Here is a 27,472-nt window from a genome sequence, read left to right on the forward strand (position 1 = left end):
ATAGTTTAAAGCTAGCATATACAGACACGTAGAGGTAGAGGTAGAGGCTTCTTAAGCACATCGTAGCAATAAAATGACTTGGCGACAGCGGGTCTTTACAGACTCCGGCTATGAAGAAAAGAAAGGTTTTTCGCATTTCTTAATGGCATGCGAAGTCCCCAAGCCGCACTAGGCTAGCGTAGTGAACTTGAGGTCTAACACCTCCCTCGTTCGGGACAAGATCCTTGTCATGAAAGTTGTAGGACGGCCACGGGTTAAATAGATTAACGGTTTCACTGAAAGACTAACTCTGCAGTCTGCACTAACTACGCCGATGCTTAACACCCAACGCCCAGCAAGTCCTATGAACTAGTTTAATCAAGCTAACATTAAATAATCTTCCCAACTGGCTTCCTTTGATTCTTCTGCTGAAATATAAGTCACAAAATGCCAAGAAAATCAACCGCCTGTGTGAACATAGTCTCACGTTACCTAACATAACTCTCGTCGCAAGAGGTTTTAAAGGAGCTTCATACAGAGATAGATTAAACAAAATCGTATGTATGTCTAAGTGTTTAACGCTGAATATGTTTGAAATAATAAACGAATTTTATACAATTGTTATTGTAGCTGTTCAAAAGCTTTCTAGTAAGAACGTTTTACGGGATTAGTATTAGTATGTTATTTCATGTTGTACTTTTCCAGTTATTACGCATTTAAGTTCCAAATAGTTTGGCCTGATTTCAATCCTGTTTCGGAAAAAGTCGCCGATGGAGAATTGATAAAATATTAGTTGTAAATAGTGATAGTAAGTGAGTATCTCGGTTTATATTATCAATTATATCGATTACGGAATGAATCGATAATTATCTACTATTACTTATTTAATGATTTATGAAACAATTAAAAATGTTGTTGTTGTGTTTTTTTATTATAAATTTTCTACTTTCTGTTTTTTCCTGTCTTAACGGATGATTACAAAATATTTCAATCATAACAATGAACGCGCTCTTGAAAAATGATTTCCCTGTATGCTATTGGATTAAACAGTTAAATCCTGCAATAAAATTGTGACACATTTTCCATTTAGCAAGATTGTGCAATAGATTCTTTTTGGAAAAAAAAACATCTATCTAAATGTCAACAATTTCTAATCTCCTTGTTTTATTTTTATACTGCTGCGTATGCCTATGATCCTCGGGTTCGATTCCAGTGACGGACAAAGTGTTATTGGTTCTTCTGTATTCTTCTGATTTTTATTACAATTGTTTATCACGGCGTTTGGTAACGTGCCTGGTACATGGCAATAGGTTCGCTCCTTATTACATGAGACTAAATTGTAAATGGCTAAATGCGGGTGGAGATCTTACACCCCTGTCCACACCTCTGAGCATAACAGGTTCTAACATTTATGGTAATATTGCAAAGTACCCGCAGTACTTACAATTCCATTTGAGACTAATACGACTGGCGCTTTAGGTTTTCCAGTCCCACCCTCACAAATGAAAGAAAAAACGGAGTCGCACTTACAAAACAATAATACCTACCTACGTAGTGGGCCACCGTGGCGCAGTGGTTTATATCACCACGCCAAATACCACTGCGTCGGGAGGTCGTGGGTTCGATTCCCACACGGAGTAATTATTTGTGCGATCCACAAATAATTGTTTCGGGCCTGGTTGTGCTTTGTGTCCGTTGTTTGTATGTTTGTAAAAGTCCCCGCGACACAAGAGCAATTTTTAGTGCAGGAGTTGTCTTTAAAAAAAAAACTAATTTATGGGCAGGCTTCTACTTATTGTTGACCACTTTAATGACTGCAGGAAAGAATAATGTTTGTAATTTGAACGAAATACCTAAGTCAGTACCGCCGTACCGTAGAACAGCAGCTCAACATCTAGCTAATAACATAAGCCCAGATTTGGAAAACTTCAATTCCACCGTTATAGCAACAAGTATAAGTTTGCTCGATGGAGAGTTAGTGGCCCCCTGCCCAGACTGTTCTGCAAAGATATTGGCAATTAATAAAAGAGTAAGTCGTGAGTTTCTTGTCACGAGCAAACAGCATTTCACAGGGGCGATTTCGAATGCTTGATTATTCCAAAATAAAGGATATTTTGAATTTGCATAGGTTTGAAAATAACGTTTATTATCCCCGGAAGCGTCACAAAAGCGATAAGCACAATGTACTTACGCAACAACGTCACCAATCTTAAGTAAATGATGAAAAGACATTGTATTACGATATCTCTTTATTTTACTGTTATATAGTTATGATCCATATTAATCCTGCACACACTGGTTGATTGTTGTGGACGTGTATGGCAGCCATGCGAGCCATTTAATGACAGTTAATAAGGTCATTCAGCGCAGACGACGTTGATTTGCGTCTCCGATACGTTCAGGATTGCTTTTCAATGTGCCCCCGGCGCCGACACAGCACGGACGCCTCTCCCGTTTCTAATATTATATAGATTTTAAATTTTTCGTCGGAAAAATGGGACCGAAGAAGAAAAAGGAACAGTAAGTGATTTTTTTGCTTTGCGATTGACTTGCGTTGATTTTTGTTTTTTTTTTTGCTTTTTTTATTATTTATATTGACAGTGGTTTTATTTATTATTGCGAATGTTTGTTTTGAAAGTGATATCTTACGTGTAAACAGCTTCAAAATCACAGAGCACTTAGGCGGTCTACATTTTAATTTGAATGTAACCGACATTTGATTAAGCATTTTAATATTTGTTATGACTAAATACTCATTTTTTAACATCACTATAGTAGCAAGAAAAATTAAGAATAAAATTAAATAATCTTTGCTGAAGTTACATATCAGATTTTCACATAGTCTTCATACATACTAAACGGTGTGATTCCTTACGTGCGTCTGAGCACCCCTTAAGTTCAGTTCTCGTGACTAAAGCTCCACAAAATAATAATATACATGTATGACTAACAGTCCAATTACTATCTTATGTTTTTCTGTAAGTGAAGGATAGCCATTCAGTTTTCCAAAGTAAAACAATTAATTATACGAGTATGCTCGTGTAATACAAATTACAGAAATATTTTAACGAGTAACGGAGTAACTCTGTTGTGCGCATGTTTTGGATCAGAATAAATGTTGAACAACACTCTTTTTACCAAATACTGCAGATTTTATATTTTGTTTAATTTCTTAAGCCGTACAATATAATACTATACCTAGATAACCTAGTCTCTGACTTTAGTACTCAAGATTTATTTACAAATAATAGTTAATTTACATTTCCGTATAACAACTACACTTGGCTAGACTCCAACACAAAATTTGGCTAAGATGAAACATACGCACGTGAATCGTATATCTGTGAAGTAGTGTTACACGTACAAATATTTGTTCATAGAGAAATATAGTCTACTAGCTGACCCGCGCAACTTTGCTTGCGTCACATAAGAGAGAATGGGTCAGAATTTTCCATGTTTTTGTAACACTTTTTACTGTTACCTACTCTGCTCCTATTGGTCGTAGCGTGATGATATAAAATATGCTTTTTTTTCACAAAAAATATTCTCAAAATTATTTATATCTCTTAGTATAACGAAGTCGCGCTAAGGCATATCCGCCATTAAAACAGTTGCCATGGCAACGAAATTTTGTTAATTCAATGTCATTATAATATTGATTGTTCGCGACTTCGTTGAATTTTCTGAATTTTCCCGAGAAATGCGTCATTTTCTCGGGGTAAAAAGTAGCCTATGTCCTTTCTCGGGTATCAAAATATCTCCATATCAAATTTCATGCAAATTGGTTCAGTAGTTTAGACGTGATTGAGTAGCAGACAGACAGACAGACAGACAGAGTTACTTTCGCATTTATAATATTAGTATGGATTGCATAATATTGCATGAAAGTAAAATCGTTGCCATCTTCATTCAAGAGATTTGACACTTAGCCCCAGTTTAACCGTTTTGTTACCATTGAGGAAAGTTTTTCTTATTAGTTACTTCGACAGACTTTTCATACATTTGTTTTCACTTAATTAATATTATAGACACTTATCAAAGAGCCGTGGAAAGGGCCCTTAATTTTGTTACTTCTTATGAATTGCAAAAAAAACATCGTCTTTTTAAGCAACGCTCTCCTTTTCCCGGTGAAGTCTTACAATGCTCATTCCTTATCAATGCTTTTACACATCGGAAAATTGATGTAAATTATAAAATTTGTATCTAATATCAATCAAGTTTCAATCTTTAAATCTGACATAAATTTCCATTAATTCGATGCGTGCATCGCATTCAGTTAAAATTATTTACATCGACAAAAGTTACGAAACATGCCTTAAAAAATTCTAAAAGCATCATAACTTCTAATGACAAAGTACTATGTTTACAATAAACGACGCTCATTGCACCTCTGATTACTACATCATAAAAACAATTACGTATTACAAGCTCTCATAAACTCTGAAGCAATCCATTTCAATCGTTTCATTGATTACTTTAATATTAATTTATCGCTCTCATCGCTCTGTCGGTGTACAATTAGCAAACAATAAATGTAAACAAACTGAACATTCCACCACAAATTCTACAAAAAGGACTTTTGTTTCAACATGGTTGCTTAACAGTCGAAAAAACACAACTTTAATAAATATTTGATAAATTTTATTAAATTATGTGTTATTGGTGGAATTAGGCATAAAGCCCGAATCGCCATGAAGCTAAACATAAAAAAAAATTGTATCAAACAGTAGCAAATTCAAATTGGTGGTGCCACAAAGGGCTTTAAAATATTTAAAGCCTGATCTTTCCAACGTGAGAACGATAGAGCGCTAGTAAGAGAAGTGTTTATCAAAATGCTTTGTGCAGAAGTCTGATGGCTGACTCTATACGCGAATCGGTCGGTATTTGATAGCATCAATGGCATACTTGGAGGACCAATTCTCTTTTTAAATGTAGATTTATTCAGATAACCTGAACTATTGTAAAACTCTATTTAGGAAAGTAACGGAATCCTAAAAATTTCGAAGGAAAAACTGATCAACACCCCCGGCGCGGCGGCGTATTTAGTAGAAACTTGTTGTTCAAACTATGTATATTTGGTAATACCCAGTGTGGGACGTTACACTGCAGTTAGACTTACAATGGTTCTTCAAAAAATACATTTCGAAATTATATTAAAACTGTTCGTTTATGACCTTACTCAATACTGTTTTTATTTCTTATACCAAAGTTTGAATATTCTATAAGGGATATAATTGTGATAAGAAGCAAACGAAATTCGTATTCGTTAATTATAGTAGGCCTACTATTTATATAATTATCTGACTATATGTAAGGATTTCATTGAATTTTCGCGGTCAACGTGTATAAAAGGTACGTCACAGCTGTCAGGACGATTAATTGACTAACACTAGGTTGCGGTTAACAGGATTTATTTCCGTTATATTCCCTATAACAGGTAATACTTATACCTAGTTGATTAACATAAGCACTAGGTTATGGCTATTTAGTAGGTAAATGTCAAAGACAAATCGTGTTATACAGGGTTATTTGTAACTAGATGACCCGCGCAACTTCGCTTGCGTCACATAAGCGTTGGGCAAAATTTTCCCCGCTTTTGTAACATTTTTTACTGGTATTCTGCTCCGAATGGCCGTAACGTGATGTTACATAGCCTTCCTCGATAAATGGACTACCTAACAGTGAAATAATTTTTCAAATCGGACCAGTAGTTCCTGAGATTAGCGCGTTCAAACAAACAAACAAACTCTTCAGCTTAATAATATTAGTATAGATAGATTTAAGATTACTATACTCACATACTTTTACATAAATTAAGCTTGGAATTACATATGCATAAACGTAAATGTATTTTTGTTGCAGACAAAAGAGTCCTGAAATCAAATTATCGTACTATCAAATAGTAAGTATTGCAACAGAACTAAAAAGACTATTCACTAGATCATAATAACTTTCATCATTTCCTAGCCGTTTCTATAAACCATTTTAACGTATTAGAAACTATTATTTCCAATTCACTGTAATTATAATAAAGACTTTTTAACTTTAAACCTACTACTATTCAAACCATCATTATGATTTTTGCCATCATTTATAACAAACAATTTATCTCCGAAGAATATTTAAGACTGCAACTAATAATTACAATTTCAATATTATTTACGAAAAAAATAACATAGCCTGAGCATTTTAGATTAACTTTTTAAGTTTCATAAGTTTTCGTTAACCCAGCCAAATACTCAATTACAAGCATTATCTCAAGCATACTGCTACAGCCAGTTTTACATCCACCAAGACGTTAAGCAAGCCATGGTAGAATGCATGTTCACGTTTAACAAGTTTTCATTAACACAGCCAAATTACAAGTTATCTCAGGCTTACGACTACGTCCAGTTTGACATCAAGACGTCAAGCAATCTTGTTCAATCTTGTTAAAATGCATGTTCATCTCCCCAGTTCCGCTACGCAACATGTACGGAACTGATGGCTACGATCTTCGGGGTGCTATTCGGGCTGATGAGCGGTGGAGGTGTCTGCTACAACCTGGTCCAGATCGGTGAACTCAGCACGGCGTTTGTTGAACGAACTTCTTACAGAGAACAACTTAGTAGCTACCTGCCGCTCACTGAGGCCTTCGGAGGTGGTAGAAGACTGTAAGTTTCATTATTGTATTATGATATACTAAAATAACGTATTTCCTATGATTGAATCCAAATGTTAAGCCCTCGGTCGGCGATATGATACGAATGACATTATTCTCAAAGGATTCTGTGGAAAGCGGATGTTTCACAACAAACTTGACCTGCATCTTAGCATCATTATAACACACAGTACGAAAATCTGCCATCATATTAAATTCGGCATTTATGTAAAAAAGTCGGTTTATAAAACACGTAGTGGATTCCCAGAAAGTTTGCAGACTCAAAATCTAAGCTAATCCAACACCAGTTTTCATTTTAGATAGAAAAATAAAATAGCTAATGACATCAATTTTTAACTAAAATAAATTATCACGAAATAATAATTAACTCATACCTTTCGTTTTACTCTGTGTAGTCAGAACGCATCATACGAGGAGAACATGGCGGCTCTGATAGAAGACGCGAAGTCCATGGCCATCGGTCTGTTCCTGAGTATCGGCATCGCAATCACCTTATGTATACTCTCTGTCGGCTTGATCAACTGGAGCGCGCTCAGACAGGTAAAATGCATCAAATACAAAAAAAAAAACAATCTTAATTATGTTTCTCCTTTATATACGAAATTTAAGCTTCCTAGTCCTATTACGGTGTATGAGCTACAGCGTGGTGACAGATGGACAGACAGACGACAGAGGCATAGCAATAGGTTTCCGTGATTAATCCGGAACTGTTAAAATAATTTCGTGTTTTTCATCATTGACGTTATCTTAAATGAGGACTTGACAGAAGCTTAGGGGGTCAAAAGGAGGGTTATTGAATTTATTTTCAGGATGCTCTTATATGGAAAATTAGGCAATAAAAAAGACGCCCTTAGTACAATTTTTAATACTTTGTCTTTCTTTTTCGCTTTTTTTGGGACAACTCCCGCACTAAGCATTATTCTTGTGTCACGGGAGCTTTTTACAAACATACAACGGATAATCGACGAATCGTACCGACGAACTCTCGATGCACTACTATACGGATTTTACATACTAAGTACGTTTTAGCAATATCTATGTAAACAATCATTCTCATCTCACGTGTGGGGTTTATTGTTCAACATACAAAGATAAAGAAACCTAAGATTATTAAATATTATCTTTACCGTTGTATATAAATCTGATAAATGAAGAACATGTGTATTATATGAGCGGTGCTGTTTGTTTTGATGCATGTCATAGCGCAGGCTAAGTGCCGATGAGCCATCGTGACCCCGTGTTGTCATACAGATACTAGGATTCATTAAACGTATTAATACTATTTGCATAGTCGATTTAGTTTCCACGAGACTTTTATAAAACAGTAGCGCGATTAACTATCGGCTAGTTATAGAGTAACTTTGTATAAAAACCTGATCAGCGCCCCTAGCAGGTGCCGTAGGAACTAATTATTAAGTACATTTTATATGTCAAACTGTCAATTATCGTTATAGTACAGTAGCCCAATTCTCTTTTACTACCGAGCATTAACAACTGGCCGAAAATTGCGCGAATTTTGTGGTATATAGTCCCTACTGTCGACAGTTTTACATTTACAATGTACAGCCAAAATAGTTTTTTCGCCCTATAGAGGCGCTAAACAGATTTTCTTGTAGAATTTCCGATAGCTCGCTGTTTGTTGATAATTAAAGGTAGTGGAGAACCCCTCTACTGTTGATTGCATTGTTACAATGAAAGGTAACACAGAGTAGATGTAGTCCATGAGCAATTCAATTGCCTAATGATCATCAAAGGCTTTAAAGTGTAGTACTGTATAGAACTTTAGCCCCTCAGCTTGACTGGTACATTCTCTATTTAGGTACATTACATACAGTATACACATAGTACATTATTTACATTCTATCGTAAAATTCAAATCCAATCAGCGTTCAAGAATCACTTGCCCCCGGTTTCTGAGTACATTTAGCGGTAGTTTATCTATTCAATAGCGTTAAAACTCATATAAAAATCGCTGATTGGATTTGGTTATACTCATATTTGGTACACTCGTCACAGTAATACTGTTTTGAAATATGATACACCCAGTTTATCATAGCGCTAAATTAATTATATTCAATTAAGAACTGTACGGATTGAGTAGGCTTGATTAACCATTATTATCAAGCCACAACCGGAAAAGATCTTGGTGTGTAATATTCGTCACTCATTATATAATGTAGAATCTTGAGACATTTTAGACACCATATTTTTTTATGAAAGTATAACATAATAAATTATGCTTAGCTATTCCAAAATGACTGTTAAGTCGCAAACTATTTTATCATCATGGATATTTAAACATACAATTATAGAAAATGATATAAAATTCAAAAAACGTTAAAACCACGTTTCTTTCATTTTCATTATTTGTCTCTTGATCTTATTTCAGGAAAAGCTCGTTTAATGTCAAATCATCAGTGACCTATTTTATAACATAAAGTAAATACCAAACCTATTAATACTAGTTATAAAAATATAAGTTAAAATTAATGCAAACAAATGAAATCAATTGTTTTAAATTGATGACCTTACTGCTTATTGAGTCGCGCAACTCCTTGACGCAAACCAAAACGATATAATACTAACTAATAAATATGACCTTGTATTGTCAACTTTTAATGTTTTAGACCCAATAACGTTACGTTTTATTGATTACCGTCTCGATGGACCTAGCAACAGTAAAGTAACTACTCATGAGATATGAACTCAAATCACGGCTTTTCAGATTTCATTTTCGCGGGTTATACATATAGCTTTAGCTTTCGGTAATGAATATGGTTAACGCGTTTTTTCACGCAACACTGTTATTTTTTTGTTAAATGTAGATATATGTCATGCCTATTCTTGGGATACAAACTATCAGATAACTTATTTTAAGATAAATATGAAGACGATGAACTAACGTCCTTTACATTTATTAATAAGTAAGTGTAAATGATAATAGGTTCAGGCATAAGATTTCCCGTACAGTGAGGGGTTGCACGTTAGGTTTAGCCCTTTTAAATCTGCGGTGAGTAGGTTAACGGCGCGCCGCCTCAGCCCGCATAAGCTTTAGTTTAACGCGACCCCACTGTAAAGGTTGCTCTCTGACTTGTATAGGGAATCACCATATGCCTTCGTGCTTTAGAAATGCATTATGACATTAGCCACCTTTACACACACACACTCTATCGCGCATGTAACACCATACGCGGGTGAAAGAGCGCGCGTGTAGGGGGGAAAGGAAAATCCACGCGCCGCGATCATTTGTCAAACCCGTAACAAAATCGCGAGCGAAGACCGCGCTGCTCTCCCGCGCGTAATCCTGCACGCTCTTTAGAATGTGCGATAATAGTACGTGGTCTTTTCTTTTTCCATGAGCGCTAGCTCTTTCACGCGCAATTGTTGTTCCATGTGCAATAGTATGTGTGTGTAAAAGTGGCTATTGCATGCTCACATTCCAAAAAATACTGTAACAAGTGAACGTTTCGTTTATAATTCTAATGATCACAATACTTTCACAGATAACCAGAATAAGGATGCTGTTCTTGAAAGCCGTGATGCGACAAGACATGTCCTGGTTCGACACTGAGTCGGAGTTCAACTTGGCTTCCAAGATGTCAGAGTAAGTTACCAACAAAATTACCTTTTAGGTTAGGTTAGGTTGTCTAGGCTTTTTCCGCACTTAGCCTCCTAATTGGGCCTTTGTGCGTGTAGCTACCCTCTTACATAGATTCACCCTCACTCCAGCCATCCTAGTTCCTCCCAGAACGTCAGAAGCTTTTTCAAGTTGCTGCAGGCTTCCTGGAGTGTTGTTGGCAATATTTTAGTTCGCGCTCGTTGATCCGCCACGCTGTTGCATTCCACAAGTACATGTTGTGGTGTTTCCTCTGCTTCCATGCATCCTCTGCACAGAGGGCTGTCCGTCACACCTATTGTACATAGATGTTTGTTTAGGGGACAATGGCCGGTTAGGATTCCTATTACCTTGCGTATTTTGTCCCTTTTTAGACTGATAAGGTTGCGGGCAAGATTTTTAGGTGCCACCGGGACTGCAGCCTTAGTTTGCCTACACCTTTACTGTTGTTCCATTACATGCATACACAAAATTACCTTTTATTCTCTGAACTAGATCATCCGCCATCGATCTTTGTAGTGCTACAACACGTCAATTTTAGAAACATAGGTAGGTATAATTATGTATTTTATTGTGTAGTGTGTATATTTTTGTAAAACTATGTGTTTCATTTTGATTTAACTTATTTGATTTTGATTTGATTTGATTTGACCTTACTGTACCGAAAATCACACTAATAAATGATTTGATTGGACTTAATTTGATGGTTTGTTGATGTAATAAGTTCTGGTTATTATGGGACTGACACGCATAATTTTATATAAGTCCCTAAATTAATAAAGAAAAAAAAACATACATAAATCTAACAGAATAAGTAGGTAGACAATATTCGGACGCGTGATTATTCCCCCTTTACGTGACTGTTCGGACTTTTATGTGTAGCATGTTATAGACATACATAGATTAGTCTATCAGACGGCTGTCTGCTCGTGTTCAAATTTAATCGATTGGGCCCGGAGCAACATCCACATCACGTTTCGCTAGTTAGATAGCCACCTGGCTGTTCTCCTTTATTTAATACTTGTTTGACAATAATTTACACAAAATTTAATATTATTTTATGGTTTGTAAAGCACGATTAAAAGGGAATAGTCACGCATGTACCATGGTAGCTTAATGCAGTGGACTGCTTCTAAAAAAATGATACAACGTGTCTGCTGTATTTTGTACAATAATTATCTCTATTTAACCGTAAGCATTGACATCTACCCAATATAATAGGTATAACGATTAGATATTTTAAATCTTTTTCCGTCTGGTAAATTAAAAAAAAATATTATACGTACGCGTATTTTTTCCTTAAAGAACAATATTAAGTAGCCTAGTAAAAAAGTATTAAAGTTCCTAAGTGGGCTAATGACGTCACGTAATAGTACATCTTGTACTATAACGTGACGTCATGCGACTTTTCAACAGCAATGTATCGCCGTAATTATTAAATTTTGTACAAAAGGAAAAAATACGCATAAGCTTTTTAACCGTCTGCCTGACGTAGAAAAAAAAGTCGTTATCCCTATGAACAGTAAATTTTAACAGCTTTTTCTGTTCACTTTCAGAAACCTGATGAGTTTGAAGGAGGGTATGGGTGAGAAGCTGGCCGTGGTGTCCAATCTGGTCGGCACGTCCATCATTTGCCTGTGCACGGCGTTCCCGATGGGCTGGGAGCTCACCCTCGCTTGCGTGTCTGTCGTGCCGTTCTCTATAGCCGTCTCGATTATATTGTCCAATGTGAGTGTTAGAACAATATCCTTAACTTTATTAAACGTAGCATGGTTATATTTACCGACCATCTGCATATATTTTTTAACTTAAAGTCTATATTTAGAATGACTGTTAATGTAACGCCCGTTTTTGTAGTAAGTCAAAATAATAAAAAGGGTTTTTGGTAAAAAGCGACTTTTCTCAAAATCTGATTCTTGAAATTAATTTAGGATCTAAATGCCTACATAGAACTAATGTTAAATTAAAAAAAACTCTAGTTTTTGTGAAAAAAAAATTCTTGGCACGTGTTGACTGTGCCCAAAAGTACTAGGTAATACCGTAAATAAAGATTAATCTTACAAAGGAGAATGGGCAAAATAGTATGGAGCCTGGGCGATCCGCGGCCAAACATGATTTTGTTTTTTTTTAATGTAGTTTGGTCCTATAATTACTGTGTAGAAGTTTTATTGCCGCGACGCACTTATATGACGAATAAAATACATTTTTGTTTTTGAGCACTTTTAATAGTATAAAACATATTTTGGCTTATATTCGGAGATTAAATAAAAAGTACTATTTCTTATATTGCATACAAATATAGACATTATTTATATTCGAAAAATCTTAACAAGTAAATATATTATAAATATCGTAAGAATAAACATCTTGCTCTTCTATAACATATTCACTGAGACGACTTTTCTGATGTTCATGATCTTCTTCTTATTAGAAGAAGCCTGTCTTGAATGCTCAGCTCAATAACGAGGCGTTCATAGCCAGTTGCGCTCACCGGTCGGTATACGATCTGTGGGTTAAGCAGCCGTTGGCGCGGTCATTCCATAGATGGGTGACCGCATAGTGGTATTTGAACTGAGCGTCTCCATGCTTCGGAGGGCACATAAAAAGTCGGTCCCGGTTGTTGTCAGCTAAGATAACAGTTAAGCCATGTCAAAGGCCTTTCGGGTGGCTTGAACAACTTTGACACTAGGTTAACCATATAATAGATAGATAGATAGCATACTAACTACGAGCTAACTTCACTTCATACGTACCCAGAGCGAAAAGAATAAAATCATCTTGTAACAGATTTGGAAAATCGTCGAAAAAAGGCTGATCGCCGGTGATACGTTGGAATGCTGCTCTTTGTCTATTCATATTGTTACGATTGTTCTTTATGTTGATGGCATTGCAATCGTTATAAGAAGATGTAACGTTATTACACAACGTTAAATGCATTACAGACACGAAATAATCATTATTATGTTCTATGAAATTCTATTATGTTTACATGTAAATATATTGTTACCTAAAAGGATTGCAGCGAAACGTTCTTAGTAAAAGTTGGTCCTAGTTATCATTACTTTAATTTGACACTACTTTCATTAATGGCCGCCGACCGCCCAGAAGTGCCCATTCTCCTTTGTCAAAAGTCACCTTACTTCTACATCGTATTATAATATTAATTGTTTCAGTATCAAACGAAATCTTCGATGTTGGAGATGGAGTCGTACAGTCAAGCTGGCAAACAAGCTGAAGAGGTTTTGAAGTCGGTCCGGACGATTGTGTCTTTTCATGGAGAGAACAAGGAAGTTGATAGGTAATTTATTTACATTCCTTATTTCCCTATTCAAAAAGTTCAGATAGAGCTAACATACAATTAAGAAAAATAAAAAACTTGTAATAAAGTCTCTTTGGCTTCAAGAATCACAAATGAGTACACGGTTTATTAGGTTTCTTTCAGTGAGCTCGTGAGGTACCCAAATATCGAGCTTTTTGTGTAGAGAAAAGATTTTATTACAAGTTCATACATACTATAATGGGAAAATACTTTTTTCCCGACCGAATATATAAAAAATTAAAATAATTACTCAAAGTTACTATATATATATACTTTCTATATTTCTTTCTTTTTTATTTGATTTACTACTCATTGACTGAAGAAGAGAGTAGTTATTTACATATACAAAGTAAAGATACAAATACTACAAAAATTCACCTTCTGTTTTCAGGTACTCCCGCCTTCTTCAGCCGGCTGAAAAGCAAGGTCGCAGACGTGGTCTCTACACTGGCCTGGGCAACGGCTTCAACTGGGTCCTCACCTACTCTCTCAACGCGATAGGGTTCACCTATGGCACTAGACTGGTGGTAGGAGACTTCGACAAGCCGACTGACGAACGGAAATATTTAGTCGGCATTGTGTACAGCGTAAGTATCTAAATACATTAAAACCGATCTTCTTACAAGTAATAGCCAGTTAGATAGACAGTTCGGACTTACGGCCGTTTTCAATTCCTGACTTATCCATTGTTTGCTTACTATAAAATAAGCCTTTTCTATCTATTTACTAATACTCTTTTAAAACCTTTTCAAAGGTATGGACATAGAAATCTTTACTGAAAACAATTAAAGATAATTTTGACGTATTAATACACTATAGTATGCTGTCTGTAATCTTCGATAGAAAGTTTATAAATAGGCAAAGATGCGGATTCCATAGTTTTAATTAAAAAGACAAACATTATATCTTGATCTTTCTGCCCACACAATCACTCTAAAATAAAACCAAACAATAAAACAAGTACTAACATGTTGCAACAAAAATAACTCTTGTTTTGACTCAAGATAATTCAATCTAATCTTAAATATCATAAAAAAAGTATTTTCTTAATATTAAAGTGACAATGAACTTGATCATTGTGTAATTAACATTCTAGCAGGCAGACATGAATGACATCCTACGTATACGAAACAGAAAGATGATAATGAAGAAATAAAACTACTGCGAATGTTTTTTTGACAACGGCCCACCCTTTTCACTTGCCCCTTAAATCTGTTCGATCTCTTTTGCTGCCGATATGTATAAAGCTGCTGCAATAATAGCTTACTGCCTATAATTAAAGTAATTAGCTAGAATAGCTAGTCGAGTTTTTTTTTCTTAAGAAAAGATAGCTCATAATGAACAGGTGTACATTATAAGTAATTTATATTTTCATGTATGTATTTCATACGTTTTCATTACATTTGTTTGCTTCAGATCCTGTTCAGCGTGTATATGGCAACACAATCCATCACCTTCTGCGTGCCTCATGCTGAAGTGTTCGCCGCGGCTCGAGCTGCTGCTGCCAGCATATTCCAGCTCCTAGACAGGGAGCCTATAATAGACAGCCTACAGACTGGAGGCCTTTCACCTCGAAGAGTCATAGGCGACATCAGTATTGAAGACGTACACTTCAACTACCCTTCAAGACCCGAAGTGAAGGTGAGGAAAATATTAACATGAGATGAAAATTTCCTTTTGGGAATCCTGTAAAATGTTTTCCTCGTACAGGTCCTCAATGGATTCTCCATCCACATCAAAGCTGGGGAGTGTGTGGCGCTGGTGGGATCTTCAGGCTGCGGCAAGTCTACCATACTGCATTTACTTCAAAGACTTTATGACCCACAATCTGGAGTAGTGAAACTGGATGGAAAGAATATAAAAAATCTGAACCTAGCGTGGTTGCGATCATCCTTAGGTAAGTATTCTAAGATGATAAAATACTGTGATGTATAAATTATGTGTAAGAAGAAGTATGATAATTTCCTGGTATATTTGCAGGTGTTGTTGGACAAGAACCAGTGTTGTTCCGTGGCACGATATTTGAAAACATCGCCATAGGATTCCCGGAAGCCACTCGAGAAGAAGTTCAGACGGTGGCAGAAATGGCTTATGCACATGATTTTATCATGAATCTTTCTAACGTAAGTAGTACTATAAGTGTGGGGCGATAGCCTACCACTAATGGCAAAACGAAAAAAAAATAAACGGAGAGGCAGTATGTTGTAACGATTTTCTTAGACTAATTTTAAACATCAAACACTTACTAGTCGATAGTATCGATTGTAGAAATCGAGCTACTGCAGCTCGATTCTGTACTACTATTGACTACCGTCAACCGGCTATTGAGAAATTTTACATGAAAATCTGTTTAGCGCCTATACCGGGCTCTGTAAGAACTATTTTCACAGTGGATTTTAAATATCAAACTCTTGATTCTCGACAGTACCGGTTGTTTATTCGATGTTTCAGGGCTATGACACAGTAATAGGTGAGCGTGGTGCATCTTTGTCTGGTGGTCAGAAGCAACGTATTGCGATCGCTCGCTCTTTGCTGCGGGAGCCGGCGGTGCTGTTGCTGGACGAGGCTACCTCCGCGCTCGACCCTCACTCCGAGCGACAGGTGCAAGCCGCGCTTGACCGTGCCAGTGTTGGACGTACAACCATTATGGTATCCCATAGGTAAGGCATAGATAGTCGAGTTTTTTTATCATAATCAGATTAGACGTATTTTTTCATTATGAACTTTCTTCATCTAGATATTTTGAATTTGTATTTCTTATGATTCTCGTAGTCAAGTTAACTGTAATACAATTGTTAACTCTGTTTTCTAGGTTATCTACCATCGTGAACGCTGATAGAATAATCTGTATGGATCAAGGCTCTATAGTGGAAGAAGGCAAACATGATGAACTTATGAAAACTAAAGGTATGTTGAGAAAATGATGAATCCAAACCAAACATAAATTGACTTTCATTTTAATTTCGTTCGTGAAAGTAAGACATATTCGGTTCGGTAATATTTATCAAACATCAAAACCGACTCAATTCATTTGTGCCGATCATTTCCGAGATTCATCTGCGTATGGTTTTACCGCCCAACTAGGCCGATTAATGCCTAACCGAATGTAGCAAGGCTGAATACACAAAGGGAGAAGCCTAAAGCCTTAATTTTTGTTATGTATAAATTGCAGGTTTCTACTACAAGCTAGTGACAACAGGGAACGAGAACGATAAGGTGGAGGACATTGAACCCTTGCCTGAGGAGACCAATGGCGAAGAGAACCCTGCCGAGGTGATAGCCCCAAGAGCTGATGTCAAGAGGAAGTCCAACCGTCGGTTACACAGACATCATTCTACTAAACGAGGTAATCATAACTTTTAAACTCTTGCGTTGCATGTTTAATGTATAATAGAATACGGGAATTAAACGCAATTTCCCTTAAAATGCCTAACATATCGGCGCAATTTTCACTCGCCGTGGTCGCAGCCTGCGGCATTTTAAGGTAAAATGCGTGTTCGCGTTAGTTCCCGTACTCTATTATACAGTAAACGGGGTAACTCATTAAACATGTATTACTAATACTAGTTTACGATTCCATTCGCTTAAAAAGATTTCCCCGGAAAAGGAGTATCATATTATGTCGATCCCGGCTCAGTTCTATAGTTTTTTGTCTAAAAGAAACAAACGTTTTAATACACACATCTATTCTCATTCGCATTTATATTAGTAGGATGTTATAGAAACAATTGCTTACAATCCACCACGGAGATGAACTATCAGTAGTGTTAGATAAATTGTTTTTATGTCCTTTAATAAAATGTAAATCTATGAAAATCTACCCAAAATCTACTTAAGCTAAAATATTATCTAGACGTAGTAGTTTCTTATATGAAGACGCCGCTGCTTATACGTACATGCAATATGATTGTGTAAGCAGACTAAAATAGAAATCATGATGCAAATAGAGGTGATGACTCCATAGCGTCTTAATATAGAATTATATACTTAAATATAGCTTGGTATTTCCAGAGTCTCACGACTGGCTGACTCCGCGTGGATCTGTTTGCTCCGTGATGTCAGCTGGCTTGCAGAACTTCGTGTACAATGCCGACTTTGACTCCGATGAGGAACCTGATGAAGATGAAGTAGGTTACTTAGACATATACATTATACACACCTGCTATACCTCTAGGGATGGGCAGAAGTGTATGTAGAAATTAAAATAACAATATGGTAGAAATTACAATTTAGTGTATGACATAATTTCCCCATATACACCATACCACCGCACGATCGCAGCGGTAGTTGTACATAAATATCTACAAAGGTATTTTCATCTCCAAGAATTTACTAATCGCCTCTCGTAAATAGTTTAACCAAATAAATTTCAAGCACTTCTGATTTGTCCAAAATTACTTACAGAACAAATGGGCCACCTAGCTTTCCATTGGTTGAACAAATTGCTTCTGAAAGTATTTCTTTTTGAATGGCAAAAGAAAGACACAATTTATGTAAAAAAAATTATTTTAATTAAGGTTTTAATCTAAACGTTTGTCTACAGGAAGTAAAACCAGTCAGCGATTGGCAAATCTTGAAGCTAAACGGACCAGAGTGGCCTCTCATCACTGTCGGTTCCATCGCGGCGTTCATTCAAGGAGCTTGCTTCCCTGTTTTTGCATTACTTTTCGGATTTTCCAGCGGGGTATGTATCAAATTCTAAGCAAGTTTACTTCTCTCTTTCGAAACCATTTCTTAGAGCGATAGTTAGTTATCCTGTGGCGCGTTTCTCTACTTCTATCGACTATCGATATCCGACTGGCTATCAAAAAATTATGTATAAATATCAAATCAGTGTCTCTAGCGAGGGCCACAGTAACTATTTTTGCAGTACATTTTAAATGTCAAATTCTCGTTACTTGATACTTGATAGTACCGACTGTAGAGAATCGCACCATTCTTGTGTTATTGTAGGTTTTCGTGGTATTTTTTCTTCAGGCCATTTTACTCTGATATTTTCCAGATTTTCATTTTGCCAAATCGGCTGGAGATCATATACTGGGCAGACTTCTACTCGGGCATGTTCATCGTGGTGGCGGCCGTCGCTGGCGTGTCCATGTGTCTTCAAAGCACCACCTTCACCACCGCTGGCTTGAGAATGACAACACGCTTGAGGCAACGATACTTCTCTTCTTTGTTGAAACAGGTCGGTTAAACTATCAATATTTATAGAATATCCTAGTATTAAAGTATTTTTCTTTGATTACAGCGTTTATTTCTCAAATTCATAAATCTTATAGTTCAATCTGAAGTTCCGAAATTCATCTTATCGCTAGTTATATTCATAATAATAAATTGAAATAACTTTGTCTTTTAAGGTCTCTATAAAGTGTTCAGTTGTTCATTGTATTCGTTCTTTCGCTTCCCAAATAGTATAGTAAAACTTCTTTTTTAACGCGCATTAGACGGATATTTATTTCACACTTAAATTATTTTTTTGTTCCAGGAAATTGGCTTCTTCGACAAAGAATCTAACACGGTGGGAGCGATGTGTGCTAGGCTCAGTGGAGATACAGCAGCGGTACAAGGTGCCACTGGTTTGAGGATAGGACTTATACTCCAAGGTTTCAGCTCCGTGGTAGTCGGCTTCCTCATGGCGATCTGCTATAACTGGAAACTTACTCTTGTTGGAACAGTATTCCTGCCTGTGGTATGCATTTTACCATTCTATAGAGATATTTCTCAAGTCATGGATAGTTCGCCTAATGACTATTGTATTTACAGATGGTGGGCAGTATCTGGCTAGAAGGTATAGTTTCCCAACAGTCTCAATCTGATGAACGCGCAGCTATGGAGTCAGCGACGGCAATCGCTACAGAAGGAGTGATCAGCATCAAAACTGTTCAGAGCTTGGGTAAGAAATTTCACGCCTTTAAAGACGGATTTATACACACATATTTGCACTTAGACTGAAGTTTACAAATATATACCTTCAAACAGTTACTCTAACAATAAGACCTTTCTATTAATTCTCTATTAATGTGAATTTTTACCCCAGTTCTATGATTACTTCTGGAGTCACAGTGACCGTCCGTCGTTACGACGATGGACGATGTAACTCTCGTAACTAAAATACCAAATTCCTTTCAGGTGTGGAGAGTATATTCCTCAAGAAATTCGAGGATGCCCTGAAAGAAGCTTATACTGCAGTCTCGAAGAAGAGTCGCTGGCGGGGGCTGGTACTGGGCTTGGGCGTCTACGTGCCTTTCATGGCGTACTGCAGCGCTACGGTGTACGGTGCAGTGCTGGTCGCTTACGGGGAAATTGAATACAAAATCGTTTTGTTGTAAGTATAAATAAACGTTTATTAAATAGTCAATTTAATCCATTAATATCCCATTACTAGGCAAGTGTCACCTCCAGCCATGATGGAGGGGTTAGGCTTCGAGTCCACCACGCTGGTTTAGTACGGGTAAGTACTTTGCATACCCTCAAGAACTCTCAGGTATGCAAGGTTCCATCACCGTTGTGCAGGGCATGTTTTCTTCTTTCGCACAATTCCACTAAATAACTCCGTTTTTCTCATGTTCACGTCACTTCGAGTTTTTTTCTGCAGACAAAATATTTTTGTCATACTTTAATATATATTTTCTGTTCAGGGTCAACGAAGCTATTCTGTATGGTGCGTACATGTTGGGTCAGTCGCTAGTTTACGCTCCGAGTTTCAACGCTGCCAAGACTTCTGCGTCAAGAATCCTGTCCATCATCAAACGTACTCCAAGGGTGAAGACAGAAGATGGGATTAGAGACAAAAAGGACTGGGTAAGATGGATAATATTACTTGAATAATTTTTGCTATTTCCATAAAATAAGTAAGTTTCAAGTTGTATTCTCCTTCAAGGTTGCTACTGGAAACTTTGGCCTTAGAGATGTGGAGTTCTGCTATCCGACTCGTCCTCACCAGAGAATCCTCAAGGGCATTGACCTCAAGGTAGAAGCTGGCAAGACAGTCGCCCTAGTTGGTTCTTCGGGCTGCGGAAAATCCACCATTCTCCAACTAATGCAACGGTTCTACGATCCAGAGTCTGGCAACATTGTACGTAATCGCAACATAATATTTACTTAGACGTCAACGTGCTTTATTAGTATGTTAATCTCGTCTTAAAGATAAGAGCAAATCAGTGCCATAAAGTCTTTAGAACATCATAACAATATAATGAATTGAGAAATTCATATCAGATTAAGAGGTGTCAACAAAATGTTACGAGCTCCTGAAGTCCAAAAGACAAAGTGTTTATCGTTTAAACGTGTGATTAGCAGTCTCTCGATTGAGGAGTTACGAGCGACGTGGTTAAGGATCTTCTGAAAGGTCTAATTTTGGATGGGTGACCGTTGACACCTGTATTTTTAGCTTATAGAATGAGTGTGGACATTGGTCTATATTATTATTAGCAACAACGTTAGATATTTATGGAGTCAGCACATACCGTTGTGCCAACCTTCAAATCAGTATCCTATCTGTCACTCTAGATTTGTTACGAGTTACGACATATGCTATATATGCTACACAAAACCATATTTTATACCAATCCAGGAGTTAGACGGGCGTGACATCAGGACATCGCTGACACTCGCGCGGCTGCGTCGCCAGCTCGGCGTGGTGCAGCAGGAGCCGGTCCTCTTCGACCGCACGCTGGCCGAGAACATCGCCTACGGTGACAACAACAGAAAGGTCAACATGCACGAGATCGTCGCTGCTGCTAAGGCCGCCAACATCCACAGCTTCATCGTGTCTTTGCCTAAGGTAAGTTCTTATAACAAGTATAATGAAAAATGTATGCAGAAAATTAACACAATCCTGGTACGGTACCCGAAATAATTAATATCTAATATTATCCTTGGGGTGTCTCTGTACTCCGCTGTCACTTTGATCATGGCGACTTGCCGGGCGGCACTTGCTATGTTCAGCAATGGAAACAATCACAAACAGGAATCTTACTTCAGAATAATCGAAAAAGGTTTAGTTACTAATGAAACCAAAAGTTACTGTACAACTATTTGATGTGCAATTTAAGCGACAATCAAATAAGCGTCGATGCGAAAATAGTCTTATTAGGACCCTTAGTAAAGTATTAGAATGTGATAAACTGAACAGTGAAACTAAAAACTCAATGTTTTAATTTCCAGGGTTACGATACAAACCTGGGAGCCAGCGGTGCTCAGTTGTCTGGCGGTCAGAAGCAGCGTGTGTGCATCGCGCGCGCTCTCATCAGGTCGCCGCGTCTACTGCTACTTGATGAGGCCACGTCAGCGCTGGATGCCAACAGCGAAAGGGTATGTTGCCTTCAAAAAGTTGATTACAACTGGTAGAACACGAAGAACTGCTGGTTTGATTACAACTGGTAGAACTGGTAGAATATGTAAGCACGATCTCAGAAGATTTTTTTGTTACCATGCTACATATATACAGATTTAACCTCAGTAAAATATTGCAGATATAAGATAACCTTACATTTGTTTCATATAAAAATAGACTTTATCGCAGGGTATCAAGAATCGTGACACTTTTTGATAATGTGTATTGAAATAAGTAAGAGAATGCTCAATGCTCATGTCATATTGTATTGGGGTAATCGTATAAACTAGTTTAAAAGATGAATAAATTATTAAATAAATTCTACGTTTATTTTCAGGCTGTGTCGGAAGCTTTGGAGAAGGCAGCTAAAGGTCGTACATGCATCACGATTGCTCATCGTCTGTCTACCATCAAGGATGCTGACCTTATTTGCGTCTTGGATAAAGGTAACGTTTGCCTCTTGCATTATCCCTTTTATCAATAAGCTATCAAGAATTTTCATATGAAAATTGATCAGCGCCTCTAGCGGACGTCGTACGAACTATCTTTGCCGTACATTTTTAACTACCAACTCACGATACTCGATAGTACCGACTGTAACGCATTGTGCTACAGGCGACAGAATTTTGTTATATTAATTGAGTAACCACCGATGGCTCACTTCTATCGACGTCGTCTAATTAAATTAAATACCACTACCTGCACCATAACAGAACAATCGAGAGCTTTTAATTGGATCGTTCTTAATATGTACTGATTGTGTATTTTCATGTTTCAGGTAAAATTGTGGAGAAAGGCTCGCACAGCGATTTGATCAATTTGCGAGGCTACTACTGGAGGATGTGTAAAGGACAAAAACAGGCTTAAGCCTTTACAGAAAGCCATAAAGGTTCATTTAATTAAAATGCATGAAATCTTAGTTACTAAGTTATGTTGTAGGAAATAACTTCAATCTCAATATGTATCATATCAAAAAGGGATTGAATGCATAAGGTGGTAATACGCCGTCATAATGTGAGCGACAAAAAGTTTGCCAAGGCATCAAGTCTTGGGTTTGAAAGCCATAACACAGAAGCAATGCTCGGAAAGTGCCAAAGAAAGATTGTTCCAAATAATAGTTTATGATCGTAATTTTAAGCAACTGTCGATAATAAATGAAACTCAAATATAGTTTTAATTCAAGTATTTTTGTGTTTGTCGCATTTACATGTCATTTAGTACAATCATAGATACCATCACCGGTAGCCGTGGTCTTAAATGTTCAAACGATCTAACTTCTACAATGAGAAAGAGATAGCGATAAGTGGATGTAGAGCGCTGTCCTTTTCTTACGGGTTGAATCGCTTAAGCATTTTGTGGCACGGCACGTGATCATTTTTTACGTAATATATGTACTATCGTTGTTTTATTACCTATCTTTTAATAAATATTCTTTTGAAACTATGAATACGATATTTTAATTGCACTACCCTCGACTCCACTCGCATTCGCAGCTCTCCGTCTATTTGCAGTCTCGGTTAGTTATGAAAAGTAAACATACAATGAAGCTTTCTGTTAATTAAATGTAGGGAAACTCCGAACAGGAACCAACAAAACAAAGTTTAATTACATTGTTACAATTTTACATTATTTAAATACAGGTTCCTGGTGTATATTACTGATTAATCAGGCACTAACTGCTACTCACTCTTGATATTTTGTGCTCAATAAGGTCCTTGATGAATTCAGAGAGAGAACAAGAAACGATGATAGTAGCTATATAATCACCTTAAAAAGATCAGTTTTCTCGGAGCACGCTTGGGACGCGGATTAGGTTTTCTGACAAAATTTGTCGATAGTGTTGAAAAAATGGTGCAGAACAAATTGAACAAAGTGCGATTCTTTACAATTAGAGGCTGGGATAACTATTGACAAATTTTGTACGAAAAACTGATCTGAGCCCCTAATTTAAATGGGGACCGTAGGAACTACTTTTATAGTAAATTTCAAATGTCTTGATAGCCGATTGTACTGACTGTAAATAGCGCTATTGAATACCGTAGCGTAATTATTTACAGTCGGTACTGCCAGGATCCGGAGTTTGACATTTAAAAGGAACTGTTAAAATAGTACTTACGCTGCCCGCTAGAGGCGCTGATCAGATTTCCGTGCAAAATTTCTCCATAGTTAGCCGGTTGTCGAAAGTCGATAGTTGTAGAGAATCGAGCTACCGGGGGTTACGTTTATCACTAGTTATTTTAGAGAAGAAATATGAACCAAGGTATCAAATCGCAACGTGCCCTTTGTCTTAGTAGGTACAATCTATGTAATAAAATAGTCTAATGAAAATTAGATAACGCTAATAATACGTCGTACGAACTGGATATCGATCCCGAATTAAGAAGGAAATCAAGAAGCATTTCTACGATAGCGTTATTTTATGCATATTGATGATGTCAATCATTTCAAATCAGGTTTTGTGAACCCTGTTTTATTAAACACGTAAAAACATGACAATTTTAATCACTACTACATAATTCTATGTTTATTGTACTAACATACTGACAGCCCTGTCGTCGTTATAACAACATTCTGTTTATTTATCGTATCATATTACCACATCCTACGAACAAACGTAAACAACTGAGTATACAAATATAAACGACCATCCTTCAATGAATCACACAACAGTTACAGTTCAAAGAAAAACATAGTAAACATGGAGATGCGACATTTATTATTAACTAGTATACTGAGCGTAGTTCATGGTTACCACAAAAACATGACAGTTTATGTTGAAGCTGGAAAAGCATGTTGTTTTTGGCACAAAGTGGGTGTAAGCGGATACATAGATATCGAGTACCATGTGATTGACGCGAGACTATCGGATTTAATCATTTCGTTTCACATCTCCGATCCTTCAGGGGCAATCATAGTAGCGGACTTCAAGAAATCTGAGAACGCGCACAGACACACCGCAGTAACAGAGGGAAACTACCGCTTCTGTTTCGACAATAGCATCTCTTCTTACAGTCGAAAGACGGTGTCCTTCCAGCTGATCGTGGAAGAGTTAAGCTTCGAAGATAGCATGAATGCGACCTTTGCGAAGTCTTACAAGAAACTTATAATGCAAATATCGGAGTCTATAGAGCGAGTGACGGCTATAATGCACACCGTGCGAGGTCTGCAAGAGGCCTACTCAATCCGTGAATACAGAAGTAATAAGGTCGCTGAATTGATGTGTCACAAGGTTATGAACTGGTCGATGGTACAAATAAGTTTAATGATAGTTATAGGAATCGTGCAGGTGATATTAGTGAAAAGTCCATTCGGAAATCTTGTAAAGTAGGAAGTAGTTTCATGTAGCAAGTAATACTTAAGATGTAACCCTTGACTATCACAGGTGAGTCGCGCGTAGTCTCAAACAGAGCGAATATTTGTGTGAAGATTTGTAGAGTAGATCTCTTCTAGATCCGAGTGATATGAAATTTCTAACCCTGTATGTTTGTTTTATTTATCAATAATGTTTGTGTCCCGTGTTTGATTAATAATAATTCATTTTAGATAAATACAATTATCAAAAACAAGAATCTGGTCAAGCACAACATACAATTAATATTACGGGTTAGTTAACATGTATCGTAATGACTTAAGCAGGGGTTAAGACAGTTTAAAACTAAATTTTTAGAAGCAAAATGTATAAATGAAGCCAATCTAAGTTAATTATTATAATTCAGTTTGAAAGGGACAATGCTGATAAAACCATGATATCGCACAAATTTTAATTTAACATACTAGTAAGTTATTTAATACATTTTTGTGAATACTTTACCATAGTTAAAATGATGTTAAAGCTTGCATGAAGTCTGGACACTCTGAGTAAAGGTGAGGAGCACATTACATGATAACATTTCTACAAATACACGCATAAACAAAAGAACCTAAGCGCCACTAAGCGGATTTCACAGTGGTGTTGGTCGCGACACTGATTTAAGCCCTTGTTGTTGTATGCACCTGTCTGTGTGAAATCGTCCAAATTGCTTATAAACTCGTATATTGTATTGTGATTTTAGTAACTGAAAGGAATCCTGCTGATTCAAATTAAAGGTGGGAATACAAATGGGCAAACAGTCGTGGCGTTTTCAGTGCTACGAATGTTCGATGTCTAGTCCCAATATTAAAATCAATAATTCTTTTATTCTGCTTTAAGATTTATTTGTTATAGATTTAATCCCATGACTTTTCGAGGTTATGAATGTATTAGAAATTATTATCACTTGTTCAACTTTTTCCAACGGTGAAGGAAAACATCGTGATTCAACCTTGCATGCCTGAAAATTCTTTAGAACAGTTCTTGATGCCAATGTCCTCAACCCACACTTGGCCAGTGTGGTGAGAGCAGTGTGTGTAAAAATCGAACGCCGATATTAAGTCTTAGTCACAATTGAGACACGTGAATGCTCGAATTCTGTTACAGGGAAATATGTAATCGTGCACCCAAGTTAATACCTAATATGACTACGGCCATGAATAGTTTCAATGCACTTCAAATAAGATAAGCTGCAAACGTGACGGCCCTTGAAGCCATGACATTGCAACAACATACTCGTATCAATTAACAACTCTCGAACGAGTAGCTTATATCAAAGACTTTCATTTGTTTAAAAGCGATTAATTTTGGTGAGAACAGTATTGCGATTTTCTAGCTTCATTGTCTATTGAAAACCGGCTAGCTATTGCTACTGTAGCACAATTTTTTACAGTCTATAGTATCCCTCTATCCCGATAGTATAGAGTCTATACTATAACTCTCAATAGTATAGTCTAAGTCTAGAGAGAGAGAGATTGACATTTAAAATGCTCCCAAAAATAAGTTTTGAAGGTATCCGCAAGGGGCGCTGATAACGTTTTCATACAAAATTTATCGATAGCCGGTTGTCGATAGTCAATAGTACTAGAAAGTCCCACTTAGAATCCACGCAATATAACATACAAACAAATGTTTTGCCAAATGTAATTTTTGACCAAAAATGTCTGTAATGTAGGTATCATTAAAGACATTTTTTGTCAAAAATTAAAAACAAACTAATAATATTTCCAGTCTGGACGCTCGAAGCTCGAAACCTTTTTACAAGTCCTGCGCGGAGTAATTCGTTTTCAGTATAAAGGGATTGCGGTGCAAGCTCTTAGTGAATGTACAGCGAGATCACTCTATGCATCCTTAGAGTATTGCTGTAAGAGCAAACTCAATGTAAAGAAAACGTTTCGTTTGAAAATGCATTGCTATATTAATGTTGTTGGCTTATGTCGGATAAATGAAAATAAAGTGATTATAAAAATGAATATTATAAAAAAAATAAAAATCGAATTGAACTAAACACTCAACGCTGAATGGATTTTCATGCGGTTTTCACCAATATGGAGGGCAATTCCATTAACCCGAGCCGCTAATAAATACATAATTCACTATCATAGGAGACACATAATCACGTTTCTCCTCCCTGGAAGAGAGAGATTTGTGAATTTTATTTTACCGTTAATACATGCAATAATTATTTATTATTTTGAATATACACGTTCCAG

The 27,472-nt window shown here is 36.8% G+C and overlaps 2 protein-coding genes across 2 annotated transcripts; both read left to right on the forward strand.

Moving 5' to 3' along the window:
* Positions 1-2,295: 2,295 nt before the first annotated feature.
* Positions 2,296-23,357, forward strand: LOC142986158 (multidrug resistance protein homolog 49-like). The gene is made up of 26 exons (XM_076134458.1): positions 2,296-2,499; positions 5,842-5,881; positions 6,436-6,632; positions 7,036-7,180; positions 10,144-10,244; positions 11,813-11,984; positions 13,430-13,554; positions 13,967-14,162; positions 14,992-15,216; positions 15,286-15,472; positions 15,556-15,698; positions 16,027-16,235; positions 16,388-16,482; positions 16,748-16,921; positions 17,587-17,702; positions 18,119-18,259; positions 18,578-18,760; positions 19,061-19,264; positions 19,339-19,468; positions 19,705-19,900; positions 20,214-20,376; positions 20,456-20,650; positions 21,149-21,358; positions 21,742-21,888; positions 22,248-22,356; positions 22,689-23,357. The coding sequence occupies exons 1-26, from the start codon at positions 2,474-2,476 to the stop codon at positions 22,775-22,777; spliced, it is 3,918 nt and encodes a 1,305-aa protein (XP_075990573.1). The 5' UTR covers positions 2,296-2,473; the 3' UTR covers positions 22,778-23,357.
* Positions 23,358-24,608: 1,251 nt separating this feature from the next.
* Positions 24,609-25,238, forward strand: LOC142986714 (transmembrane emp24 domain-containing protein 5-like). Its single transcript, XM_076135317.1, has one exon. It carries the CDS (start codon positions 24,609-24,611, stop codon positions 25,236-25,238), a length of 630 nt encoding a protein of 209 aa, XP_075991432.1.
* Positions 25,239-27,472: the final 2,234 nt, after the last annotated feature.

This window comes from Anticarsia gemmatalis, chromosome Z (genome assembly GCF_050436995.1).
Source record: "Anticarsia gemmatalis isolate Benzon Research Colony breed Stoneville strain chromosome Z, ilAntGemm2 primary, whole genome shotgun sequence".
In the NCBI taxonomy this organism is placed as follows: domain Eukaryota; kingdom Metazoa; phylum Arthropoda; class Insecta; order Lepidoptera; family Erebidae; genus Anticarsia; species Anticarsia gemmatalis.